Genomic DNA, 24,209 nt, shown 5'->3' with positions numbered 1-24,209 from the left:
ATTTTTATAATTCTTAGACCCATAATGGATTCCGATACATCAAGTGATAACAGTGTCGTTTCTAAGCGCATAAACGGTAATTCAAATAGAAGGAGGGCAAGAATTCTGTCGTCTGACTCAGAAGCGGAACAATCAACTGCAAAAGGCAAAGAGGAACTATATACGTGGTCGCGTGCGAATTTGAATCCACATATATATACGTTTGCTGATGAAGATTGTGGCATGAAAGTATCAAGTATAAGTGACTCCTCCAATGTTTTGGATTATTTCCAAATATTTTTTTCTGAAAATTTTGTAGGAGATATTGTAAAAAGCACCAACAGTTATTACCGACACATAGCAGCACATAATGATATATGTCCTTCGTTAAAAAATTGGTCGGATACGACGATAAGCGAAATATTTACTTTTCTTGCTTTAACACTTCTAATGTCGCGTGTAAAAAAATTATCTATAAAGAATATTGGAGCACGAATGATGTTCTTAGAACGGATATATTCAATAAACATATGATACGAGATCGTTATATAGTATTGCTAAAAATGCTCTGTTTTAGCGATAAAAATTCTGAAGGGCCAACAGATAACCTGGTAAAAATTCGTGGACCACTTGAAAAACTGCGCGAAGCGTTTAAAAAATCATTTGTCCCATTTAGGAATTTATGTATTGACGAAAGTCTATTACTTTTTAAGGGACGATTATTTTTTAAACAGTATATACCGTCTAAAAGAAATAGATTTGGCATTAAATCATTCGTATTATGTGATTGCTCAACAGGAGTCGTTTTAGATCTCATTGTTATACTGGCGCAACATCCGAGGTGCAAGCATTTTCTAAAAGTTTAGGCAAAACAGGAAATATTGTTATAACGTTAATGGAACCATATTTAGGGAAAGGCCACCAATTATTTGTAGATAATTGGTACTCCAGTCCTGCATTATTCAAATATTTGCACGAGTCTGCGACAAATGCATGTGGAACGGTAAAACGGCGACGTGGGGGTATGCCGAAAATGGCAGAAAAATTGCAAAAAGGAGAATTGGCTTTCCGATCGACAGAAAATATGCTCGCGTTGAAATGGCAAGATAAACGCGAAGTTTGGATTCTGACCACGAGTCACTTAGCGGAATATAAAATTTGCGAAAAGAAAAATTATCGGACAGGTGAAGCCATTCAAAAGCCATCATGTATTATTGATTACAGCAAGTCGATGGGCACAATAGACAAAAGTGACGCTATTATTAGTACCATTTCGTGCACTAGAAAAACGCTAAAATGGTACAAAAAATTCTTTTTTCACCTACTGGACATTTCAGTATGGAATGCATATTGTATGTATAAATTCCATACGAAAAAGGCAATATCAATGTCTAATTATCATTTATCACTAATAACAGAAATATTACAGCAGTATTCGGAATCGCGGGAAAAGAACTCGAGTACTTCATCGGCATGCCTAAGGCGTTTCACCGAAAGTCATTTTCCAGATCTGTATAATAGCGACAACACAAAACGGGAAAATCCAGTGAGACGATGTATCGTGTGTGCGAAAGATAAGAAAAGGCGTAGCACTCGATACTATTGCAAGCAATGTAATGTTGGTTTGTGTGTGGTACCATGCTTCGAAATGTACCACACCAAAGAATAATTCTTGTATAATTCTTGTAATACTATGTAATACCCTAATAAATACTCTAATACTGTAATACTTGCAATATAAATAAAATAAAACAATAATTTTGTGTTAAATTTTCTAATTTTTCATTTATCAAAAAAAATTTGTCATCATATAGAAATACTGTAATAAAAACATACGCTCTCTTGATTACATTACAAGTAATATCCGCTTGTAATGTACAACAAGCTTTCAAAGTTTTTCTGACACAGATGTGTCAAAGAGCAAGACGGGTTCAGGGCACTTACCGTCCGCACGAAGCAGCGTGTGGGGCGGACTATAGTCGACGCTCGTCCCGAAGTGGTATATATTAAATTTGCTTTCATCTGAAAATAGTACAGTATTCCAAAACGTGGGATCCTTTTTTATAAATTCTATTGCAAATTCTTTCCTCAATTTTCGATTCTTTTTAGATACGTACGGTTTTCTTCGTGCAACACACGCAGAATATCCCGCATCTTTTAATACTCTTCGTATGGTTTTCGAACTTACTTCTTTCTGATTTTCTTCGTTTAACATTGCTTTAATTTGCGACGAGTTTAATTCACAATTTATTTTCGCTTCTTCTACAATTTTTCGTTTTTCCCTATCTGTTAACTTCGAGGAACGACCACGTCGATTGCTACTTTTGAAATCTGACCGATTTTCAAATCGTTTTATCACGCTTCTAATAGCGAATCAACTTCTATTAACAATTTTTGATATTTCGCTATAAGACTTCCGCATTTTGTGCAAATTTAATATTATTTTTCTTTCTTCGCATATAGTTTATTTTCCCTTTCTCGACATTGTTAGTTGTCTCTACTGTTGCCAGTACTGTTAGTACTCTTCTTATGTTGTTAATCGACTGAACTTTAAGTTGGATATTGGAAGAAATGACTATCGAGTAACAATTGGAAATTTTTCGGTCAGAACATCTACGCCAAATTTTGTATAATATGCCAATACTTCTGTTTTTTTACTTATTTATAATTGTTTTAATTGTTACTTCTGTGTTCACTCTCTCCATTCATTCCCAAAGGCCGGACGCCCGAGTCAAGGAAATTACGGTTTATTTCTTTGCCACCCAGGCCCCTTGACTCGCGGACTCCTAATTTTCTAATCCTCGACCGAAGACGCGACAATCAACCAATTTATCTAATCCCTTCATCCTGAAGGACCGAAGACCCGCGATTAGGGCACTTTAGTTTAGTTCTTTATAACTACAGTCCCATGGCTCAAAGACGCCTAAATACCCGAATAATATTCTATCTTTTCCACCGTAAACAAAGAGACGATTAGCCCGAAGCCTCCCGAACCTTTCACTCCATCAATAAACCGGACGCAGCACATCCGCCACCAGTATGCACCCCTAAACCAACAAGCCTCCGAGTCTGAGGACCACAGTTTATTTCTTTATGACCAACATCCCCCGAGACTCTGTGTCCTTAAAATTCCTTACCCGAACCTTAATATCCATAAACTTCCAAATTATTTAAACTTCCCTCTCCATCAAGACCCACCGAAACCAAGTCACACCCTCCAATAATCAAATCACCAATGGAAGAAGAGTCAACCACCACGAACAACACACATCCACGAGTCACGCCCACATCACGAACTATAAAATACGCATCACCACACGAAACGAGCAGAATCAAACGAGTCACGAAACAGTCACAACACTTACTCTCTCAATCACCAAAGTAACATTGTACCTTTGTAAATAAAATCTTGTTAAGTTTAAAACAATCTGCGTTTCGTAAAAGAACGTAGACATTCGTTCGAATAATCTACTCAAAGAAGTTTCGGACAAGACATTCTGTTTTTGATTACCAGTTGCTAAATATTATTCAGATGTGACAGACCGTATTTAATCGCTTACATCAGTGTATTGTAAACAAGTTTTACTTTTTTCGGGAGAATATTTTTAATTGCCACTTGTGAGTAAATACTATTAGTCTGTATTTTAATTTAACCCTTTGCACTCGAGTGGCGACCGTCAGTCACCATGAAATTTTGAAGACTCATATTAATTAATATATCAAATTTAAGATAATATAACGATATGCGAGATATCGAAATCAAATAATTCTATGTATTAATTATTACACAATTCTTTATTTACCATTCACAAAAATAATGTCAGTTTTATACCAAAAAATCTGTAAATTTCGATTTTTCTTTAGCCGAAAAATCGCCGAGTGCAAAGGGTTAACAAGTCCAATTTTTAAAAACCATCAAATTTTATAATTTGAACTGAAATATAGTTGCCCCAATGGATTCTGAATATCTTGATTCGGATTCAAGTTTTGAGATTCCACACACTCGAAAACGTATCCGTAGGATTTCGTCAAGTGATGACAGGGAAGTTGAACAGTGCGGCAATTTTACAAATGAAGATTTCGTGTGGAAAGCCAAAAATCATTAAAAAAAACTCATTCTTATAAGCAGCTATTAGCAGAAGAAATTATTCATAAGTACTTACCTAATATAAAAGTGAATAAGGCACCAATCAATGATCCTATAACGCGATATACTGGCAGGCATTTTCCTGTACGGATACCTGAAACCTTGGCAAAAGGGAATAAAACGTCAAAACGATGCGTTGCATGCTTATCCAAGTCTATCCGAAGAGAGACGGTGTTTAAATGCCATATTTGCGAGGTAGCATTATGCATTGATCATTTCAAAGAATATCACGAAAAGTAATTTAATTAAATTTTCATTTTATTATAAATAATTTTATTTATAATATAAACAAAAATTTGTTTTTCCTTTTTTTGTAAAAAAAAAAAATAAAATGAGATGTTTGGGGTATAATATTGCATATTAGTCGTTTTAGTACTAATACATAACATAACTGTACTTTTCATGAAATCCATAAATTTTTTCAACATCGGTTTCACACCTATATGGACCGTTTATTTTGAAAGTGGTGTAAGTCCATTTTCTTTTGTTTCGAGAAAATTAAAGGTTAATATATTTGTTGATTTAAAAATACAGGCAAATTATATGAGGTCTGTCATTGTTTCTATTGTTTTATCAACATTTAATTTGATTATATAGATTTGTTTTTGGCGAATTAGACTACGATAACACATATTTATGAGCTGCAAATGGACTTACACCAATTTCAAAATAAGACAATTGTAAAAATCGTTTAATTTCAATTTTGAAAAATCAAATATCGCTTAAAATATACTTCATTTTAATATAATTTTGTTTACAAATACGCATAACAACGCATAAAATTAACAGAACTTATCAAAAATTTCCATACGTTGTGCTTCATTAATACGTTCTATACATTTCTTCGAGCAATTACAATTTTTGGATTCAAATTGTTTTGCAGAAATGGATTTTCCTCTTTTTCTATAGTACTTTTGTCCATTATTTCGCTTAATTTTGTTTATTTGTTGCAAATATTTTTCTTTATTTTGTTCTGCAGAATCCAAGTTCTCAATAACAAGATCTTCATCTGATGAAGATTCTACCTCTATAATTCTTCTTCTCTTTTTTCGATTCGTTAATTTGTTGTTCCTAGCGGAATTATTTTCATCCTCTGAATCTATGATTATTCTTCTGTTATATTCATGGGCTTTATGTCTGTGTGAATTTAATTATAATTAAATAAAATAAATATTTTCAATTGTTATAAGATAATAGTGGTTTACCATTTGTTCTTACCTATATCACTATCTGATGTTGATATGAAGTTAGCCATTTTAACAAAAAAATAGAATAACTAACCTAAATTAGCAACTCTTGACACGTAATATCACACTTAATATAAAACAAATGAAAAATAATAACAAATTACTGATCGGCATCCATCTGCTATGCCACCTACCTCTGTCAATTAGACTTACACCACTTTCATAATCGATGATTATGCAATTTCATTTACCGACCGATTTTAAGTTGTACAAAACATGGGATTTTTTTGAGAAATTAAACACGACTAGTTATTATAAAAAATTTACATTAAATTAATCATGAATTACGTGATAGCTCATTTTTCTCAAAAATGGACTTACACCACTTTCAAAATAAACGGTCCATATGTCTAACAGCGCGCGGTGATACGAGTCGTTTCGATGCGGAAACTTAAGTAGAGCGCTGATGCAAATGGGTTAAACGTTCAATAATCATGATTTCCTTATTTTTTCGTATGTTACATTATTTATAATAAATTCTAGAATAATAAATAAATCACGTGTCAAATAAATTCTCTTCTTCGTCAATTTGTTTCATACTTATACAATTTTGAGAACAGTCATGTTGTATCAACAATTTTGTCCAGTAATTCACGAAGAATTAGGAAGAAAACTAAGAGTACTAAAATTCATTTTGGTAAACACTAACGCAGGGCTGAATTCGGCGGCACTGCAAGGCCGAGTCAACCCGCGGAGGCGTAAGAGCGAGCTCTACATTGCCTCCTTTTTTCAAAAATCAGTTTAATATTCTGATTCCCAGATAGGGAATGTACCAGATATTAAGCTGATAAGAACAGATACTACACTTTGATCTTAGCTAAAATAGCCGAGAAGCGATAAATTTTGGAAATAACTCGCCTTAATGTAGCCCGAAGTGTGTATTTTCACTTGCGAGAAGAAATGAAGTATACTGGCTGCCGATAGGTGTCTCTACTAACTCGATACACACTCATAGCGTGTTGCACGGGGAACTAGATATTGCGCGAGTAAAAGATAAAACTAAATTTTAATAAAAATAAAAATAAACATTTTTGGAAAAATAAATTATATTCGCAACTTCATTTTGTTAACAATCGTACACGTTAAATAAGTATTACAACAAATGGCAATAAAGTATTAAAAATTATTTCATTTAAAAAGAAAGAAATGTTTTAAATGGACTTTTGTATAAATCTAGTGATTTTATACAAATAAAATAAATTCGATATGTATGGAACAAAGTAATAAAAAATAAATAATAAGTAATAAATTAAATCATCAGTATCGTCAATATTATCACCATCTTCACAGTATCATCATCATTTTTATCATATTTTCTTCCCTTATTTACTTTATTATTTGTTAAATTATTAATTAAATAATAATAATATAATAGTAATAGTTAAGTTAAATTAGTAATATTCAATATTAAGTAGTCAAAGCATCTACGTAACAACCTTTTCTTTTCAAGTTATTTACAGTCCTGCAATTGTTACAGGGCAATTGTTTATTTACATATCTTTCGAAGTTGTAGCTAGTTATAACTAATTCTTTTGGTAAAATAAAGGGGGTACTTTAAACTTTATTATTGGGACACACGCCAGATGCGGAAAGCGAAGGTCATTCGGGTACTTTCCATTCCTTCGTGACGTCGTGGACTTCAGGGCAATGTGGACTTGGTTTATGTCTTTACAACCACATCGACCTCGAATGTGAAAGAAAAAGCAGCCAGTGCGTTTGCGCCTACAGAATATCACGGGTCCTTCCCAAGAAAGTGAACTTTGCTTTTTCCGCATCGGCCCCCACCTCCCGCTCATAAATAAAGTCCTGCCTAACAATCACGGTGTATTTATATAAACCTCTCGTCCTCCACCTTCAATCGTATTCCAAAAGAAGTCTCAGTATTATTCTAATCAATTCCCCACACCAAAAACACGATCCTGCATATATATAATATTATGTATATTATTAAAACTCAACGAGCGTGATTCAACTGTGATCAGTTGAATTATGCTATCTGTTTTGTTTTCTGGGATTTCAAGGACATCGTTTTTTTTTTTAGATTCTACCGGACAGTACCACGATTAATTCTGAAGTGTACCGTGATCAACTGGACAAATGAATGACTCACTCAAACAGATAAGGTTAGAATTGATCAATGGAAAAGGTATAGTGTTCCACCACGATAATGCGAGACCTCGTACAAGTTTCGTAGCTCGCCAAAAGCTTTACAGCTTGAATGGGACGTACTGCCATTATATTCTCCAGATTTGGGACCTTCGGACTATTTCTCGTTCCGGTCTCTGAAAAATTTTTTCGATGGGAAGATCTTCGCTTCAAATCAGGATGTGAAATATTACTCGAAACTGTTTTTTTCCAGCAAAGATCAGAAATTTTACGAGCGTGGAATCAATCTCCTGCCCGAAAGATGGTGAAAGGTATGGATCAAAGTGGAGAATATATAATTTAATAAAATGTTTATACATTCTAAAAAAATCGTGTTTCATTTTCACCCAAAAAAACGAAATGACTTCCGAACAGCCCAATAGGATAAAGCGCGATTTAAAAACTTCAGTGCTTTGATGCTTTGTGCGTAAAGCAGATCGGTGACTTGAGAATGGAAAATTGTAGAAGGTGGTATAGGAAAGTCAAAAATACAGTTATGCCAACAACACGCGGAGTTCCCAAGCGGTCACCCATCTAAGTACTATCCGCGCCCAACGCAGCTTAACTTTGTGATCGGACGAGAACCAGTGCTTTTTGCGTAGTATGGACGTTGGCTATTACTCTTATATTACTCGCGTTTAAATACTAATTGCGAATTCATATATAATGCACTATATGGCTATTCGTCACGTGACAGCAATAAACCGGCGAAACTTTCGTAAGCGATTTAAAATAGACGGCGTAACAGTCAGGCAACAGTTTTCGCGTAAAACACTCGAGGTTATTGACTGCGAGACGATCGGTCCAGCGGTGTCGAATTTTTTCGACCCGAAGAGCAGGTAGTGCTATTGTTTACAATAACTATAGGCAGAGATTTATCCCTTTGCTCTCGAAGAATTTTCTCATGGTGAATAACGCGATTCGTAGTGTTCCGTCGTGGAACTAAACCATCTGGAAGACACCGGCGCGGTTTTCCATCAGCCGAGCTCTTCGTGCCACTTGACAATCGGTCGCAGTATTTCCAGTGAATTGTTACGTTTGAAAAGGTCCTATTACTTATTTTTTAAAACTTCTCGTGGTCCGAAACACGAGAAGCTAAAACCATACTTCACCGAAATTAGGCTCTGGCGCCGAGAACTTGGCTGACAATGGGTCAGTAGAAAGCCCACGTGCTTTACACTCGTGGACGTTCCAGACCCTAGCTCGGGGCCATAAATATCGATTGGCCCCACAAACGGAAAATTCTCCGGTCACCGCGCTCGGGTGACATCGTGTAATTTATTTTTTTACTTTTCCTCCCTTCAAGATGTTCCATACGAAGACCAAGGGAACGCCCTTGGTCCCAAAACGCCAATCAAGGACGTTATTTTGCAAGAATAGAACAATATAGAACCGGCTTTTACACGAAAATTAGCGACTTCAATACCGAAACGATCGAAAAAAATTATTACAAAGAAAGAACGACCAACGAAATATTAATGTTTAATTCCTAGATACTTTTAATCGTTTGTGCCAATACTTTTGTCCAATCTTAAAACGTTCGATAAACATGTTTTTATTATTATTTCGTATGTCAGTTTCTCTCAAATAATAAACTAGAATAATAAATAAATACACGTGTCAAACAAATTTTCTTCTTCGTCAATTTGTTTCATAATTATAAGGATTTGAATCAGAAAATCATACTGTAGCAATAATGTGATCCAGCACAGTATATTAGAGCGTGAATGAATTCATCTGATTGCGATAATGTAACGAATACATCGCCAAATGTCAGATAAAAAGATGGCCGAATGTAGGATTCGAATAAATGCGGCCCTGGATGAATATCGACTGTGTTTGAAATTATAGTGACTGTAGGATCAATGCACAATAGGATCGAATCAACCGTGTATTTATGACGGTGTCGAATTTCTAGGAATGCGGCTAAATGTTAGAATACCGTGATCGAAAGCACGATTGAAGAAGAGGACATAAGAATGGAAGAAAACGGATTGTGTGGTTTAAATAAGGATGTAAGAGCGCGGGCAGAGGAGTATCCGTTTGTCGTCGAGTTAATGTAAAAACCAGTGTTTGTCGTAGAGAGTCAAGAACAAAGTCGAAATTCAGAGTTCGAGCAAGAAGCTTGAAATCGGCCACCTAATCACACTGAATTTCATTCAATCCTACATTAGCGAAGGCAATCGGTAAAGTTCGTAAATGTCCGTGGACTTTCGGGCGATTGGAGAGTATATATAATTTCTGTACAGTTAGGTTATTTACATTGTGGTGTATTCCAATATAATTTAAAGTAGAACTAACAGCTTTCTTATATAAACATAAAGATGATTTTACTATACGACGTCAATCCTTATTTTGCGAGAATTATAGAAATTAATAATTCTGTTCATACTTTTGGATGTTACAATTTCGGACGACTCTAAAAGTTGGTTATATTTTCCTGTCATAAATCGTAATAAGCGTTTCTTTCTGGTTCTTAAAATACCTAATCCAAAATATCATTCTACCATTTATATATTTTCCTGTTATTCTGTCCATGTCGACGACGAACAGTTAGATTTCTTTAGTAATTAGCGCGATTTTAGAAAAATTCACAAATTTCAAAAAGTGAAGGTAATAAAGCAATTTCTACCATGGATACGTTTAAAAAAAAAGGAAATTCTAAAAGTATTACTGAATAGACATTTTAAAATTTGTATTTAACGGTGATATTATTGGGAAATAAAAGAAACACGAAATTCAACATATTCGTCTTTTAATACTCAGTACTTTATTAATGAAATGTAAGTACCTTATGTGCAGGTATATTTACATACTTAATTCACTACAATCTACGTACAATTACACATAATCACATGTGGAATATATTGCGCGTCTTTCGAAAAAGATATACATCTAGCATATATCTCGTATACAAAATATAAAAATAGGTGGCATTTTTTTTTTCAATAGGAATAAGGTTTGTTCACTATCATTATCACTATTATTTCTATAACAAAATATAGAAAAATACATGTGAAACCATCACAATCATTGGAATACTTAATACATTAATACATTAACGCTATACTTAGCCATGTATTATCGTAATTGACATATAAAGCAATGGTAAAAGATCAACTTTTTTAAATTTGCAATAAGCAAATAAAATTAAATCTTCAGCATTCGTTACCTTTTTTTTTATAGGATATAAAGTATTTCTTTTTCTTTCGCTGAGTAATTTACATTTTATATTAAATATATAAAAGGACAGTAACTTGTGACTTATCCAATTGTTTTAAACGAGACATACAAAGCACAAAATTTTATTGCTATTAATAATTTATATTAAATATACTGTTATTATTACTCTTGCCAATATTAAAAAAGTTTAAAACAAATTTTTTAATATATTCAAGTACTTTTAACTTTTCAGAATATAAATGTATAAATATCTTTATAAAAATTCGATATATGTAATATTAAGTACTTGTTATCTAACTAAAAATTTGAAATTTACTTATTATCTTTCTGTATTTATTTGAACAAGATCATAATATGTGAGATTTAATTTCTATTGCATTTACTATGCATAAGCTCTTTTGCTTCTTATTGTACACGTTACAACAGCTTTTTTAGAAATGCATATATTAGCATGTAAAAGAAAATCGGTCTTTTATTACAAAATCAAATTATTATTAAAAGTAGCGCTTAAGTAATATTAAAAATATTATAGTCCAATCAATTTTAAATGAAATTAATTTAAATAAATATAATTGCTTCATAAAATAAATTGCGCACTATATTTTTCACTAACTAACGATTCACCATCTTTCATGTTTGAAAATAGTAAATATAGATATTAAGAAATAATGAGCAGGTTTCCATTGCTTAAAATTATAATACTAATTATAGATAAACTATTGCTTGCTGCTGCGTGAACAAGAACAAATGCATGTGTAAAGTGATAACTTTGTCGAAGATAACTCATAGCTATATATAACTGCAATTTTCTATGTTACACTTTATACATTTTTTAAATATGAAACTATGTATTCATTAACCAAAATTGAAGACTATAATACTTAATAAATATATACATTATTAACACATAACATATCACTAATAAAGTAGTCTGCCTTTCTTTGACAATGTTTATCAACTGAATACTAATTAGAAGCATTATAAAAGTAATTTAAATCTTATTATTTAGACAAGTCAACGATCATATGTTTAAAATGATTTCCAGATATTACTAAGGTAATTGAAAGCATATATCTACATTTTTCAAACCAGTTTATTAGTAATAAGTTATGCACTAAGTGCCAAAATAGTTCTATGGAAGACACTGTGGTAAGTCTCATAGTACTTAATTATTAAATTTGCACTTTAACAAAAAGTACTTTTGAAGAGACTGTACAAGGCACTTGTTTAATTTTGCCTTACAGTCTTCAATTTTGAAATGTTGTTCACTCATAAAGTTTGACTTGCAATAGCTCTAATAAACTAATAGATCTTTATAAAAATTGCAATGAATTTGGAATAATATTGCCTCAAATAGCTGTCAGCAGCAAAACAACTGAACTATTTTCAGCTAGCATTCGATATATCTATATCAATTGTTTCTTCTTTAAGCAACGCACGCTTATCTTCTTTGGTATTGGTTTGCCGTTTACCCACCAACTTTACGTTTCCCTCTATTAAGTACACCATTTTCTTCATCCATCATACGCAAAATCTGTGTTTGATCAGAACTTTCTATCGGTGCTATCGATATATCGCGAACTGCACGGAATTTACCACAGTTATTTAAATGTTCATTCTCTAATCGAAAGAAATTCCAAACGAACCGCCTTAAAATAAATAAATTTTCATATAATAATTACTAATTTAAACACTTACTGAAATTTAAGTATGTTAATAAAACAATTGAAAATTTACCTAAAAACCTCAAGCGGAGCTACTACAGATGTCATTAAATCACTAGACACATATCCGCATTCAATGAGGCCAAAACTTGCAATCCAGGCGAATCTCAAAATAAAATCCTCAATTATAGCGAAATAATAAAATCCTGGAAAAAATATAAAATAAATTAATTAATATTTTTTCCTACATAAAGAAGAAAAGGAAATTTATTTTTATTTACGTACTGCTGCTGAATACACTACTTCTTCACGTAAAAATTTGTTTTCACCAGCATTGCTATCTAAAAGTCCCCAATCCATTTTCAAATCCCAAGTTATTGAATAGATCGAATTGACAAGGCAACTGATGATCCAAAACCACAGCCATGGATTTTCCCAACGACTTTGATACTCCGCTGAAGTTAATATTGTTTTATCCCCATATTAATCAATAATAATATCGATCATATTAAAAAATTGTTTGTATCTTACCAGCACGATAGGCGCACATAGTATTAGATATTACAACAAGGAATGTAGTCGAATATTTTCCAGCATTAGCCAAATGGGGAAATGCCTCTTTAGAATCCCGGTATCGTCGAATACATTGTGCAAAACGAAACCATGCAGGTAAACAATTAACGATAGGTCTAACAATTAAAGATCCAGACATACATTGGGTAGTATCTTCTGCATCTAACCAATTTCCATTGGTAATGTAAAAACATGTTAAAAAATGGAAATCTAACAGTGCTGTAGCCATACTGTTCAATTGATCTGCCAACCAAAAATCAGCAAAATTTACATATGCAAATGGTGATATTAAAACTCTTCCCTGAAAATAAATATTTTATTTATTTTTATATGAACTTATGCTATTTATCTATCTATATATTATGATAATAATATATTATGTATGTTAACATGATATAATATACTTACAATAATTTTTAATAGCCAAAATCGTGCCTCATGACGGAACATTTTTAACGGATTCAGAAGAAATGCTAGCATAATACATACTAAAACTAATGGATTGACATATGGTGGAATGCTTAAACTGGCACTGTACAAAAAACTTAATAAACTAAGAGTCCATATAACACCAAGAACAGCAGCTAGTTCCATGAGATGTTGTTCAGACAAGTGATTTCGCGGATCCAATTCAAATATTAATACGTGATTAACACCGGATGATCGCCATCCATAAACATTCACACCAATAAGGAATAAAAATTGTATAATAAGTAGAGGTCCACGATATAATCTAAATGCAATTTTTAAGTTTTCTCCACCATCATGAAATATTGCTAGAAATAAAATAAAAAATGGAAATGGAAATATAATGATAAGTTATACTTATTTTATCTGTTACATAACTTTTGTTATTACCTGAAAGTACAACTGCGACAAATAATACAATAAAACTACCAGAAAATAATCCAACTTTAAATGTAGTCCATGGACTTTGATGCTCTCCTAAAGGTGGAACACGTAAACGTTTCATAGCACGTTGTCTATCTCCACCTTCCAAATCATTTGTCACGGTAGTTTCTGTATCTTGTATGAGTTTGTCTATATCTTTTGATGTATAAAAGTGTGCAGTTTCTACGCATTCTACTCTCCATTTTGATCCACTATCTACAGACAATAACTGAAAATAAAAATAAGGATAATATTAGACATATAACAGATATGAATTGCTACAATGTGTGAGGTATGCTGATTTTTTTACTTGTATTTAATAGGGTAAGGGGTTTTAAAAAATTATTAATTCTTTCCTTATTTTTTCATTATTTAAATCAATATGTAAACCTAAAGAAATACAAGAATAATTAAGTATTAATCAAAGCAATGATAAACAGACTTTTTCTTTTTACATACCTTGTCATGTTTTTTAAGAATTTTTCGGAAACCAGTGTAATTAAGATTTTGATAATTCTGAAGAAGTATAAGAGACAAATAAAATTCAGAGAATGCAAGTTTCAACTCTCTAAGCTTCCTTGTTGGTAAATGAGGTTTAACATTCACTTTTCCCTTATTTTTACCTCCACCATGCTGTAATTCTAACGCTGTTTTCAATTCACTTTGAAGTGCTGCATATTTACGTGTAGCTTCAGCTAATTTTTCTAAATATAAAAGATCAAATTTTATACAAATATTAAATAAGTGTTATATAAAGATCAAGTGTTTTATTATTAATATATACGATTATAAATTTCTATTTATTTGACTCAATTAATGTGTACGTAATTTTAAGAAAACTTTCTTACCAGAATAAAAAGTATTAATTTTCTTTAATTCACGATCACAAAATGTAAAAAATACTTCATCAAAAGAAGCAAAATGTCGAGATATCACTTCTGGTTCAACACTTTCATCTGAAGGAGCTTCTTCTACAGCAGTATACAGCATTGCTTTCATTTCCTATTAATCCAAAGAAATAATTTTAACTACTAGTTTACTGATACTATAGCTTTTAATGTATGTTTCTATTACTAAAGATTTTAGTAATTATTACTATTACTAAATTACTATTACTAAAATCATACTAATATCATACTTGATTACTAAAATCAAGATTTTAATGTAAAGATTATATTTTACCTCATAGCTAATATATTGTTTACGCCATTCTGGTGTAATGTGAGCAGATAAATGTTCCGCAAACTTCATTTTGCTTCAATTACCGCTTTACTTCAGTTCACGATCTGTAATAAACAAATTTGTATAAATTTTTATCAAAATAATAAAAATGTAGTACTTAAAACTTTTGTGCAAGAATAAAATATAAAAATGAAATATGTATAACAATATTAAACTACACGGATATAAAGTAAAATACACTATGGATATTAAATAAAAGAATCTTTTTCTTTTTTTATATATAAATTCTTGAAAGTAATATGTACTTCATATATTAATTTATTATTACAAATAATGTGTATCACGGAAATAATAAGATAATAAAATAAGCAGAAATTAAATGTAATCATAATATAATACTGAACTAGAAAGAATAAAAGTGAACAATAACCATTAAATTAAATGTTTAATATCGTATTCACTTTCGATGAATTAAACTACAAAATAGGTTACACGCAACACATATAATGCTTTTAAAACCTTTGTCGGCAGCTCTAAGTTAATATTTTCTCAATTCGTTTACATCATGATAAATTATTATTACTAGAAGATAAACGTATTTATTCTTAATTCTTACGTTTAATTGTCAAATTTTACATCAACTATAACACCATTATTTCTTCATATACACATGAATTGCATTATTAGATAAACAACTTTTTCATTAGTTATTTACAATTGTTACAAATCTGATTATCTTCCGTTTTTAAATAAATATTGAAATTAATTTTTCAATAAACTCTATTATACATATCATTGGAAAAACTGTTTCAATTAGATATAGTGCTTATATACGGTATATAATCTTGTTACATATAGTGTTTAATATTAAGTATGCTTTATTTCTATACACAAGAGTTAGTTTATTAATTTTAAGTTTATTATATTCTATAAATTTAAATGTTAGTTTTATAAATAAATATTTCATTCGCATTTAAGTTATATTGAATATCGTTTAAATAATTGTACTGCCCTCGTATAAAAATTCGTTAAAAAGAAATTATATATCAAGTTGTACATAAGGAAAATATAATCGTGAAAGTTAAACAATTACGAACTCTTCTTGCCAAATTGATTTTGAAATAATTTAATAATAATTTAAATCGTGAAATAATTTATATTATTTATATCATTTTTAATATTCTATCAATTAGTACTTACCATTACGTACATTAATTTTCAAGATATTAAACAAATTTCGTATCAATTTAGTAATTTTTATTAAATCTTACAACAATAATAAAGTTTTATAAAATATATTTAATTTTCTACTTTCAACTGATATATAAAGAATTTCAAACCTTATAAAATACATTTAAATAAGTATAATTAAATAAATATAGATACAAATTTTTATAAATGTTCGAAAATTTATAAACGATATATATGTAAAATAATTTGAGTTTTTGGATTAAAGGTGCGTGCTGGTTAAAAATGAAAAGAATCTTGTTTCGTATATCTAAAATGATATTTGTGAAAATAATTAGTATTTAGTATTGTATAAATTTATATAAAGAGAAATATCTTGAAATTGCTAGAAAGAAATGGAAATATTATAAAATACGTAAAAAATTAGTGTCACACAGTTTGAATTATTTTTATTTTTCCACTCACTCAAGTCTGCTTGAAAATGTTATCTAAGACCTTTATTTCTTTTTTGCAAGGGTGAATTATCTTTACAAAAGAAAATTTATACTTATTTGCTAACCTAGATAATAATTCATACTAGGAACTATTTCAGAGATGGCGCTATGGAAGAAACACGTTTAACGTAAATCGTTACAACAACGATGTATTATGTATAGTTCCTTGCAATGTACGAGATTATTCGACATATAAAATATACGAATCGTTATATTTTGAATATTGTTGATATTGCATAAAATTGAACGGATTATGAATCAAGTGTTTTAAAAATAAGAGAACGTTTTTACTAATCTTGTGAGCACATTATTGTTATTATAAGCTTGTAAATTTATTAATTAAATAAACACGTGTATAATGTTTTGATTAAAGTACTATAATAAATTAGTTTATGCACATAATACAAGTTTTTAAATATTTATAATATCAAGACTGAAATGTGAGAAGAAAATATAAATTATTTAATCTTTATTTGGTATATGTATACAAATATTTATTAATAAAATAGAGAGAAAAACAAGGATTATCAATATTTAATCATTAATATTTATATATTTTATAAAATTTATATTTGAAAATTGGTTTTATTACGATATAAGGCTTTTAACATCAATTATATTTTTTAATACATTATCAGTCCATATTGAAAAAAAGTGTAAAATGTTTTCAAATTTTATCATTTTTGAAAAATAACATTGCTTAAAGCTAATATGTCATCATTCATATTAAAAAAATAAATTTTAAAAGAATAATTTAGAACAACAAACTTTTCAAATATTTTTATAAATTTGAGATATAAAATAGATTATGTTTAAAAAGAATGTATCTTTGAATCTATGAAAAAAAGTTATATAAAGTAATATCTATAATTAATTGTATATATTGTAAATATATATGGTATAGATAAAAAACAGTTTTTATCTTTCCAGAATACATAACGTAACATTTGGTAATTAAAGCAAACCTAAATAACATGCATCGATTTCTACTACTGTTGTTCTTTGTTGGCCTCATAAATAATAGTATATCATGGAGAACATTTATGAGAGGTCGAAGCAAACATGGTAATCTAGGTGATCCAATTTTATCTAAAGATCATGAACTTCCAAGTGAGCAATGGTTTACACAGTTTCTAGATCACTATAATCCAACTGATGCACGTGTTTGGGAACAAGTAATATAATAGTATATTAGAAATTAAAACATTTCTAATTAATCACTATTTTATGATAAATATAAAACTATTTTTTCAGAGGTATTTTGTAAATGGAGAATATTACAAAGAGGGAGGTCCTGTATTCTTAATGATTAGTGGAGAAGGTGCTGCAAATGCTAAATGGATGGTAGAAAGTCAGTGGATTGAATATGCTAAACAGTTTGGAGCATTATGTTTCCAAGTAGAACATCGTTATTATGGAAAAAGTCATCCTACTTCGTATGTAATATTGTTTGTAAAATGTAGAATTGTGATAGACTTTAAGTTACAATATAACGGGTTTATTATTTACAGAGACCTTAGCGTGAAAAACTTAGTATATCTTTCATCGGAACAGGCACTTGCAGATTTAGCTTATTTTATAGAAGTTTCAAACCTTAATTACAAATTACCAGATGGTACCAAATGGATTGCATTTGGAGGCTCATATGCTGGATCACTGGCTGCATGGTTGCGTTCCAAATATCCCCATTTAGTACATGGGGCAGTTTCTGCAAGTGGTCCCTTATTAGCAGAAATTGATTTTCAAGGTAAATATAAAAGAATAATCAGTTTAGACAATATTTTACATAAATAATTCTATTTTATAGAATATTATGTTGTTGTTGAGGATGCTCTTAGAGAATATTCAAAGGCATGTGTAGATTCAATAGTAGAAGCAAACAGACAATTTCATATAATGTTACGTCACCCTATTGGTCAACAAGGAATATCTAAAAAATTTATGTAAGTAACAATTAAATTCTTTATTTATTAATGTAAATATATTACTATTGAGAAAATATTTTTCCTTATAGCTTATGTGATCCTATTGATTCTGGATATACAAAACGAAATGATATATCGAATTTATATGAAACAATAGCGAGTATCTTCGCCGGTATAGTACAATACAATAAAGACAATCGTAATAATTCAGCAATGGCTAATATGACGATTGAAAGTACCTGTGATATTTTAACTAATGAAACATTAGGTATTGCTATTGATAGACTTGCACTTTTAAGTAAAATAATATTGAATGCATCAAAAGAGAAGTGCTTAGACTATGTGTATAGTAAAATGATTCATGAATTCAGGAATGTAAGTTGGACTAATGAACAAGCAGAAGGAGGTAATGCAATTCTTTTTATCAAATGTTATTATAATTTTAAGTTTAATTTATTATATTTTAACGTATAATTTATTTAGGACGACAATGGATGTACCAAACCTGTACAGAATTTGGATTTTTCCAAACTTCCACAGCACGCCCGGTTTTATTTAGTGAAACTTTCCCAGTGGATTTCTTTATACAACAATGTATCGATGTGTTTGGCCCAAGGTATATTTTAAAATTATGATAGATATATATTTTATTATCATTAACTATCAGCTATATGAAATTATAATATTTTTGTATTTTAACAGGTACAATATGCACTTGCTAAAGTCGGCAGTGAATAGAACAAATATTTTATACGGAGCATTAAATTTGAAAGTTACAAATGTTGTATTTGTACAAGGTTCAATTGACCCTTGGCATATTTTGGGTCTTACGAAATCGCCAAATCCGCAGATGCCTGTTATTTATATTAATGGTACATAAACATTAATCGAAATTTTGTATTTTCTTCTTAATATTTAAAATTAATTTAACATTATTACTCACAGGTACTGCTCACTGTGCCACCATGTATCCTTCTTCTAAAAACGATCCACCAGAATTAGCAAATGCCAGAGTCGATATTGCACGATTCATCTATCAGTGGTTGAATTAGTGAAATGTGATATTTTTTGTTTTGTGTGATATATTGTTTTTTACTTTTATTTTTTTTTGAGAATTCGTTATTTTTTCTTTTCTCTTCTTTTTCTTAATGTTACAATGGTGTGTTACAAGAATTAAGTGTATTTCAGTTATTTTTTAAACAATTTGTATTCTTTCTTTATAAATTTTCGTGAAACAATTATACTACATAAATATTTTTAATTGAAATAGTCTGTGCATTATCAAGACTAAAACTAACTATGTACGTACATAACAAGTTGTTAAAGGTATACAAATATTTGCCATTCTGTGTTTATGTTAAACCACAAGAATATACGTATAGATACAATTAAACAAGTTTGCCCATAATGGCACTATTACAATTTCCTGTGAATTACTGAGATATTAAATAAATACATGTACAAACTTACTATGAATATCTTACGTCAGTCAACAAATAAATACATACCATTTATTAATTATGTATGTTTTATTTTCGACGAGCATGGGAAAAAATGTTCAACTGGTTAAAATAATACTAAATATAAATAATTCATTAAAATATCGTAAAATCTGCAAGAACAGATCGAATATTAGTTTTAATGGATGTAAATCGTCTTAGAACGAGCACCATAACTAAATGAATTTTGATTCTGAAATGGATAACGTCGGCCATTCCTTAACGATATCACCTTCGAATAACGTTACACCATGAAAAATTTGTTGGATCCCCTTAAGGCGAGGCCAAGGTTCCCATAACAGATGCTGATCTTACCGAGCATGATTTTCATAAAATATACCATTGTCGATATTATTATAATCGAATATTCTTAAAATAATTTTTTATAAAGAGAAAATTCTTAGAATTCGTTTGATCGGTAATTATACATATATATTACTCTCTCGTTTTTTGGCATATCCTTTGATCAACTTGTGATCCTCCTACATTCACAACTTTCGTCTCTGACTTACGCTACTGCAGTATACGGTATTTACATTACATAACAAGGTAATCGTAAATAATTTATTGTATAACAGAACAATAAATGTAAGATGAACTATATTTTTTATCTATCAATCACGCTGTAAAATTCTCCTACGCAACGTATTAATTATTCACCACGTTTCTTTTAATTCTACTTGGGTGTACAAATTGTCTCGTGAATGATGGCATAATAGGCTAGATGATTATTATAAAAAAAACATAAAACATATTGAACTGAAACATTTTTGTAAAACAAATAATCTCAAATTTATAGTAAATGAAATAAATGTGTAGTTGGTAATATGTTCTTATTGAATTCTGCTACTCATTACATTTATGTTATTTGGTATATACATTTAGTAATGAAATGTTTTCATAATTTCTAATTACATTAAAAATCAAATGAATAAATGATATAATTTTCAAACGACTACAATAAGATATTTCATGAGGATATTTGAAGAAGAAGATAACAGTTTATAATCAACTGTTTCTTCATAATTTTGTATTAAAGACAATCTAACAAATATTGTTAAGATCATTATGCACAAGAATTTGAAGAATTAAAAACTATATACTATGATGCGACTTTTAACGAAAAATATTACACAAAATTCCAACAATCTATCTCAAAATATTTTTGAGGTAGATGTGTCTTTGCACAAGAAAGCATCAATGTGTACAAATTAACAAGAACAATACATCAATTCCTTAATCTTTCTTTTAAGAAATGAACTGCAACAAAATTATACAAAGTTTGCATACCATTTCTAAAATTTCACACTTTAACTATCTAAAAAATAAGAATTCTATCTCTCAAAGAATAATCAATCAGAATCTATTACCAAATACACTTGCATCCAGATTACAATGCTCAATCTCATCCCACACTTTCTGCCTATTCCTATAACATAAAACCAGCATTATCCACCATCCATTGTACCATCATTCTCAAGACTTGTACACGAGAATAAAAGATAGAAAAATAGCTTACTCGTGATCCTCTGATCGTAACCGGTGAAATTTACCGATTCACCGAAAATCTCGAATACGTGGGTAACAGATCCGTTGGTCAGTATCTGTGATGGGACTGGGACTGCCTCCACTCGGGCGTAGAGTTACCGTGGTGATGATGATGATGATGATGATGGCGTTTCTTGTCGGAGATGCTGGCGTGCTTGTTGGTAGGGTACGTGGCCACATCGCTCACAACTAATTCCGAGCCATCCCTCTCGGTGTTGTTGCCACGGTAATTTTCTCGGTATCCTGGTTCATCCAGGGTCTCCTTGCGACGAAGAGGAGGATGATTGTTCTTATGACCGGTGGTCTCATGCAGATTTTCCCAAGCTTGACGGTAGTATCGGTTCAGGCCACCTCGACTCTCGGAGGAGCTGCTTCCAAAGCTGGCCACGGTGTTGCAATCAGGGGATGCACGGTGTCGATAATGCTTGCTGCTTCTACCGCGATTTCTGTGTTAACATGTTAAAATATTATTATTAAGAAACGTGATCTTTCGTTTGTTTTCATTTATATTTCTAATTGTAATTTATCAATTTTTTCTTTTCTTTTTAAGAGCAGAGCGTGGTGGTTCGTTTGACAATCGATTTGATTTTTACATTTCATTTTTGGGTTTTTAATGAATTACGATTTGATAGGTAAAGATTAAATCGATTGTTCGATTTTGTGTGTATGTGTTTGGATAGTATTTTTGCAAAGTGTAATTAAATATCAATTTTTTATTTTTTTTTTTTGGTTTTAAGAACAGAGCATGGTGTATATACGGTTCGTTTGATAATCGATTTGATTTTTAGATTTTATTTTCGCATTTTTAATTAATTGCGATTTGATAGGTAAAAAACAAATCGATCGTTCAATTTTGTGTATGTGTATTTTAGCAAAGTGTAAGTAAATATCAATGTTTAATCTTTTTTTTTGGTTTTAAGAACAGAGAATGGTGTATATACGGTTCGTTTGATAAACGATTTGATTTTTACATTTCATTTTTGGGTTTTTAATCAATTGCGATTTGATAGGTAAAGATTAAATCGATCGTTCGATTTTGTGTGTATGTGTATTTTAGCAAAGTGTAATTAAATGTCAACTTTTTCTTCTTTTTACTTTTAAAAGCAGAGTATGGTGTATATACCGTTCGTTTAACAATAAATTTGATTTTTACATTTCATTTTTGGGTTTTTATTTAATTGTGATTTGATCGGTAAAGATCAAATCGATTGTTCCATTTTGTGTGTATGTGTTTGGACAGTATTTTAACAAAGTATAATCAAATATTAATTTTTTCTTTTTTTTTTCCTTTTAAGAGCAGAGCATGGTGTATATATGATTTGTTTAACATTCGATTTGATTTTTACATTTTATTTTCATATTTTTGTTTCATTTTTCTAATCAATTGCGATTTAATGTCCAAAAATCAAATCGATTGTTCCATTTTGTGTGTATATGTGTTTGGATAGTATTTTAGCAAAGTGTAATTCAATATCAATTTTTAATTTTTTTGTTCGTTTTTAAAAGCAGAGCATGGTGTATATACGGTTCGTTTAACAATCAATTTGATGTTTAAATTTTATTTTCGTATTTTTAATTAATTGCGATTTGATAGGTAATAATCAAATCGATTTTTCGATTTTGTGTGTATGTGTATTTTAGCAAAGTGTAATTAAATATCAACTTTTTCTTTTTTTTACTTTTAAGAGCAGAATATGGTGTATATACCGTTCGTTTAACAATAAATTTGATTTTTACATTTCACTTTTGGGTTTTTAATCAATTGCAATTTGATGGGTAAATGATGGTAAATAATCGATTGTTTAATTTTGTGTGTATGTGTATTTTAGCAAAGTGTAAATAAATATCAATTTTTTATTTTTGTTTTTCCTTTTAATAGCAGAGCATGGTGTATATACCGTTCGTTTAACAATCGATATGATTTTTACATTTTATTTTCGTATTTTTAACCAATTGCGATTTGATAGATAAAGATCAAATCGATTGTTTAATTTTGTGTATGTGTATTTTAACAAAGTGTAAATAAATATTAATTTTTTATTTTTGTTTTTCCTTTTAATAGCAGAGCATGGTGTATATACCGTTCGTTTGACAATCGATTTTATTTTTACATTTTATTTTCGTATTTTTAATCAATTGCGATTTGATAGGTAAAGATCAAATCGATTGTTTAATTTTGTGTGTACGTGTATTTTAGCAAAGTGTAATTAAAGCTATCTGTAGCGAATAGGTTGTATTACCACCACCAGTTAGAAGATAAGAGGAGCAGGAAAGATTTAGATATAGAATAGGTGTATAATAATATTTCTATTCAGTCCCATACGATTTTAATAGCGTTTGTTCTTTAAGCTTACTTCAATCGCATGGAGCTGCCATTTTTAAGCATTATTAAATATTTCATCGAACAATATCTATAATATTTAGATATCAAGAATATATAATTAATATTCAGCTGATAAATCTGATTGTATTTTGGTTATTCAAATACGATCATTTGATAGTATGATTAAAATTTTTCATTTTAATCTCATGCATTAAATTTTA

At 30.2% G+C, this 24,209-nt stretch overlaps 2 protein-coding genes, 1 non-coding gene and 1 pseudogene across 3 annotated transcripts; 1 reads left to right on the top strand and 3 right to left on the bottom strand.

Moving 5' to 3' along the window:
- Positions 1-6,018: 6,018 nt before the first annotated feature.
- On the bottom strand, positions 6,019-6,211 carry LOC143221483 (U2 spliceosomal RNA). Its single transcript, XR_013011779.1, has one exon. It is a non-coding gene; the product is annotated as a U2 spliceosomal RNA (small nuclear RNA).
- A 1,804-nt stretch (positions 6,212-8,015) lies between these two features.
- LOC143221482 (5S ribosomal RNA) lies at positions 8,016-8,133 on the bottom strand (annotated as a pseudogene).
- Positions 8,134-12,169: 4,036 nt separating this feature from the next.
- Positions 12,170-15,080, bottom strand: LOC143221480 (solute carrier family 53 member 1-like). The gene is made up of 9 exons (XM_076446918.1): positions 15,012-15,080; positions 14,678-14,831; positions 14,289-14,533; positions 13,797-14,058; positions 13,347-13,714; positions 12,897-13,239; positions 12,647-12,820; positions 12,439-12,571; positions 12,170-12,350 (listed from the first exon to the last, which is right to left on the bottom strand). Exons 1-9 carry the CDS (start codon positions 15,078-15,080, stop codon positions 12,170-12,172), a joined length of 1,929 nt encoding a protein of 642 aa, XP_076303033.1.
- A 2,587-nt stretch (positions 15,081-17,667) lies between these two features.
- On the top strand, positions 17,668-19,670 carry LOC143221481 (putative serine protease F56F10.1). The gene is made up of 8 exons (XM_076446919.1): positions 17,668-17,868; positions 17,948-18,129; positions 18,205-18,440; positions 18,501-18,636; positions 18,708-19,024; positions 19,102-19,234; positions 19,321-19,490; positions 19,564-19,670. Exons 1-8 carry the CDS (start codon positions 17,668-17,670, stop codon positions 19,668-19,670), a joined length of 1,482 nt encoding a protein of 493 aa, XP_076303034.1.
- The last annotated feature ends 4,539 nt before the right edge of the window (positions 19,671-24,209 follow it).

The sequence above is a fragment of the Lasioglossum baleicum genome, unplaced genomic scaffold (assembly GCF_051020765.1).
Source record: "Lasioglossum baleicum unplaced genomic scaffold, iyLasBale1 scaffold2464, whole genome shotgun sequence".
Lineage (NCBI taxonomy): Eukaryota > Metazoa > Arthropoda > Insecta > Hymenoptera > Halictidae > Lasioglossum > Lasioglossum baleicum.
Note: the sequence above shows the minus strand (reverse complement) of the source record. Positions and strands in the feature narration are given on the sequence as shown.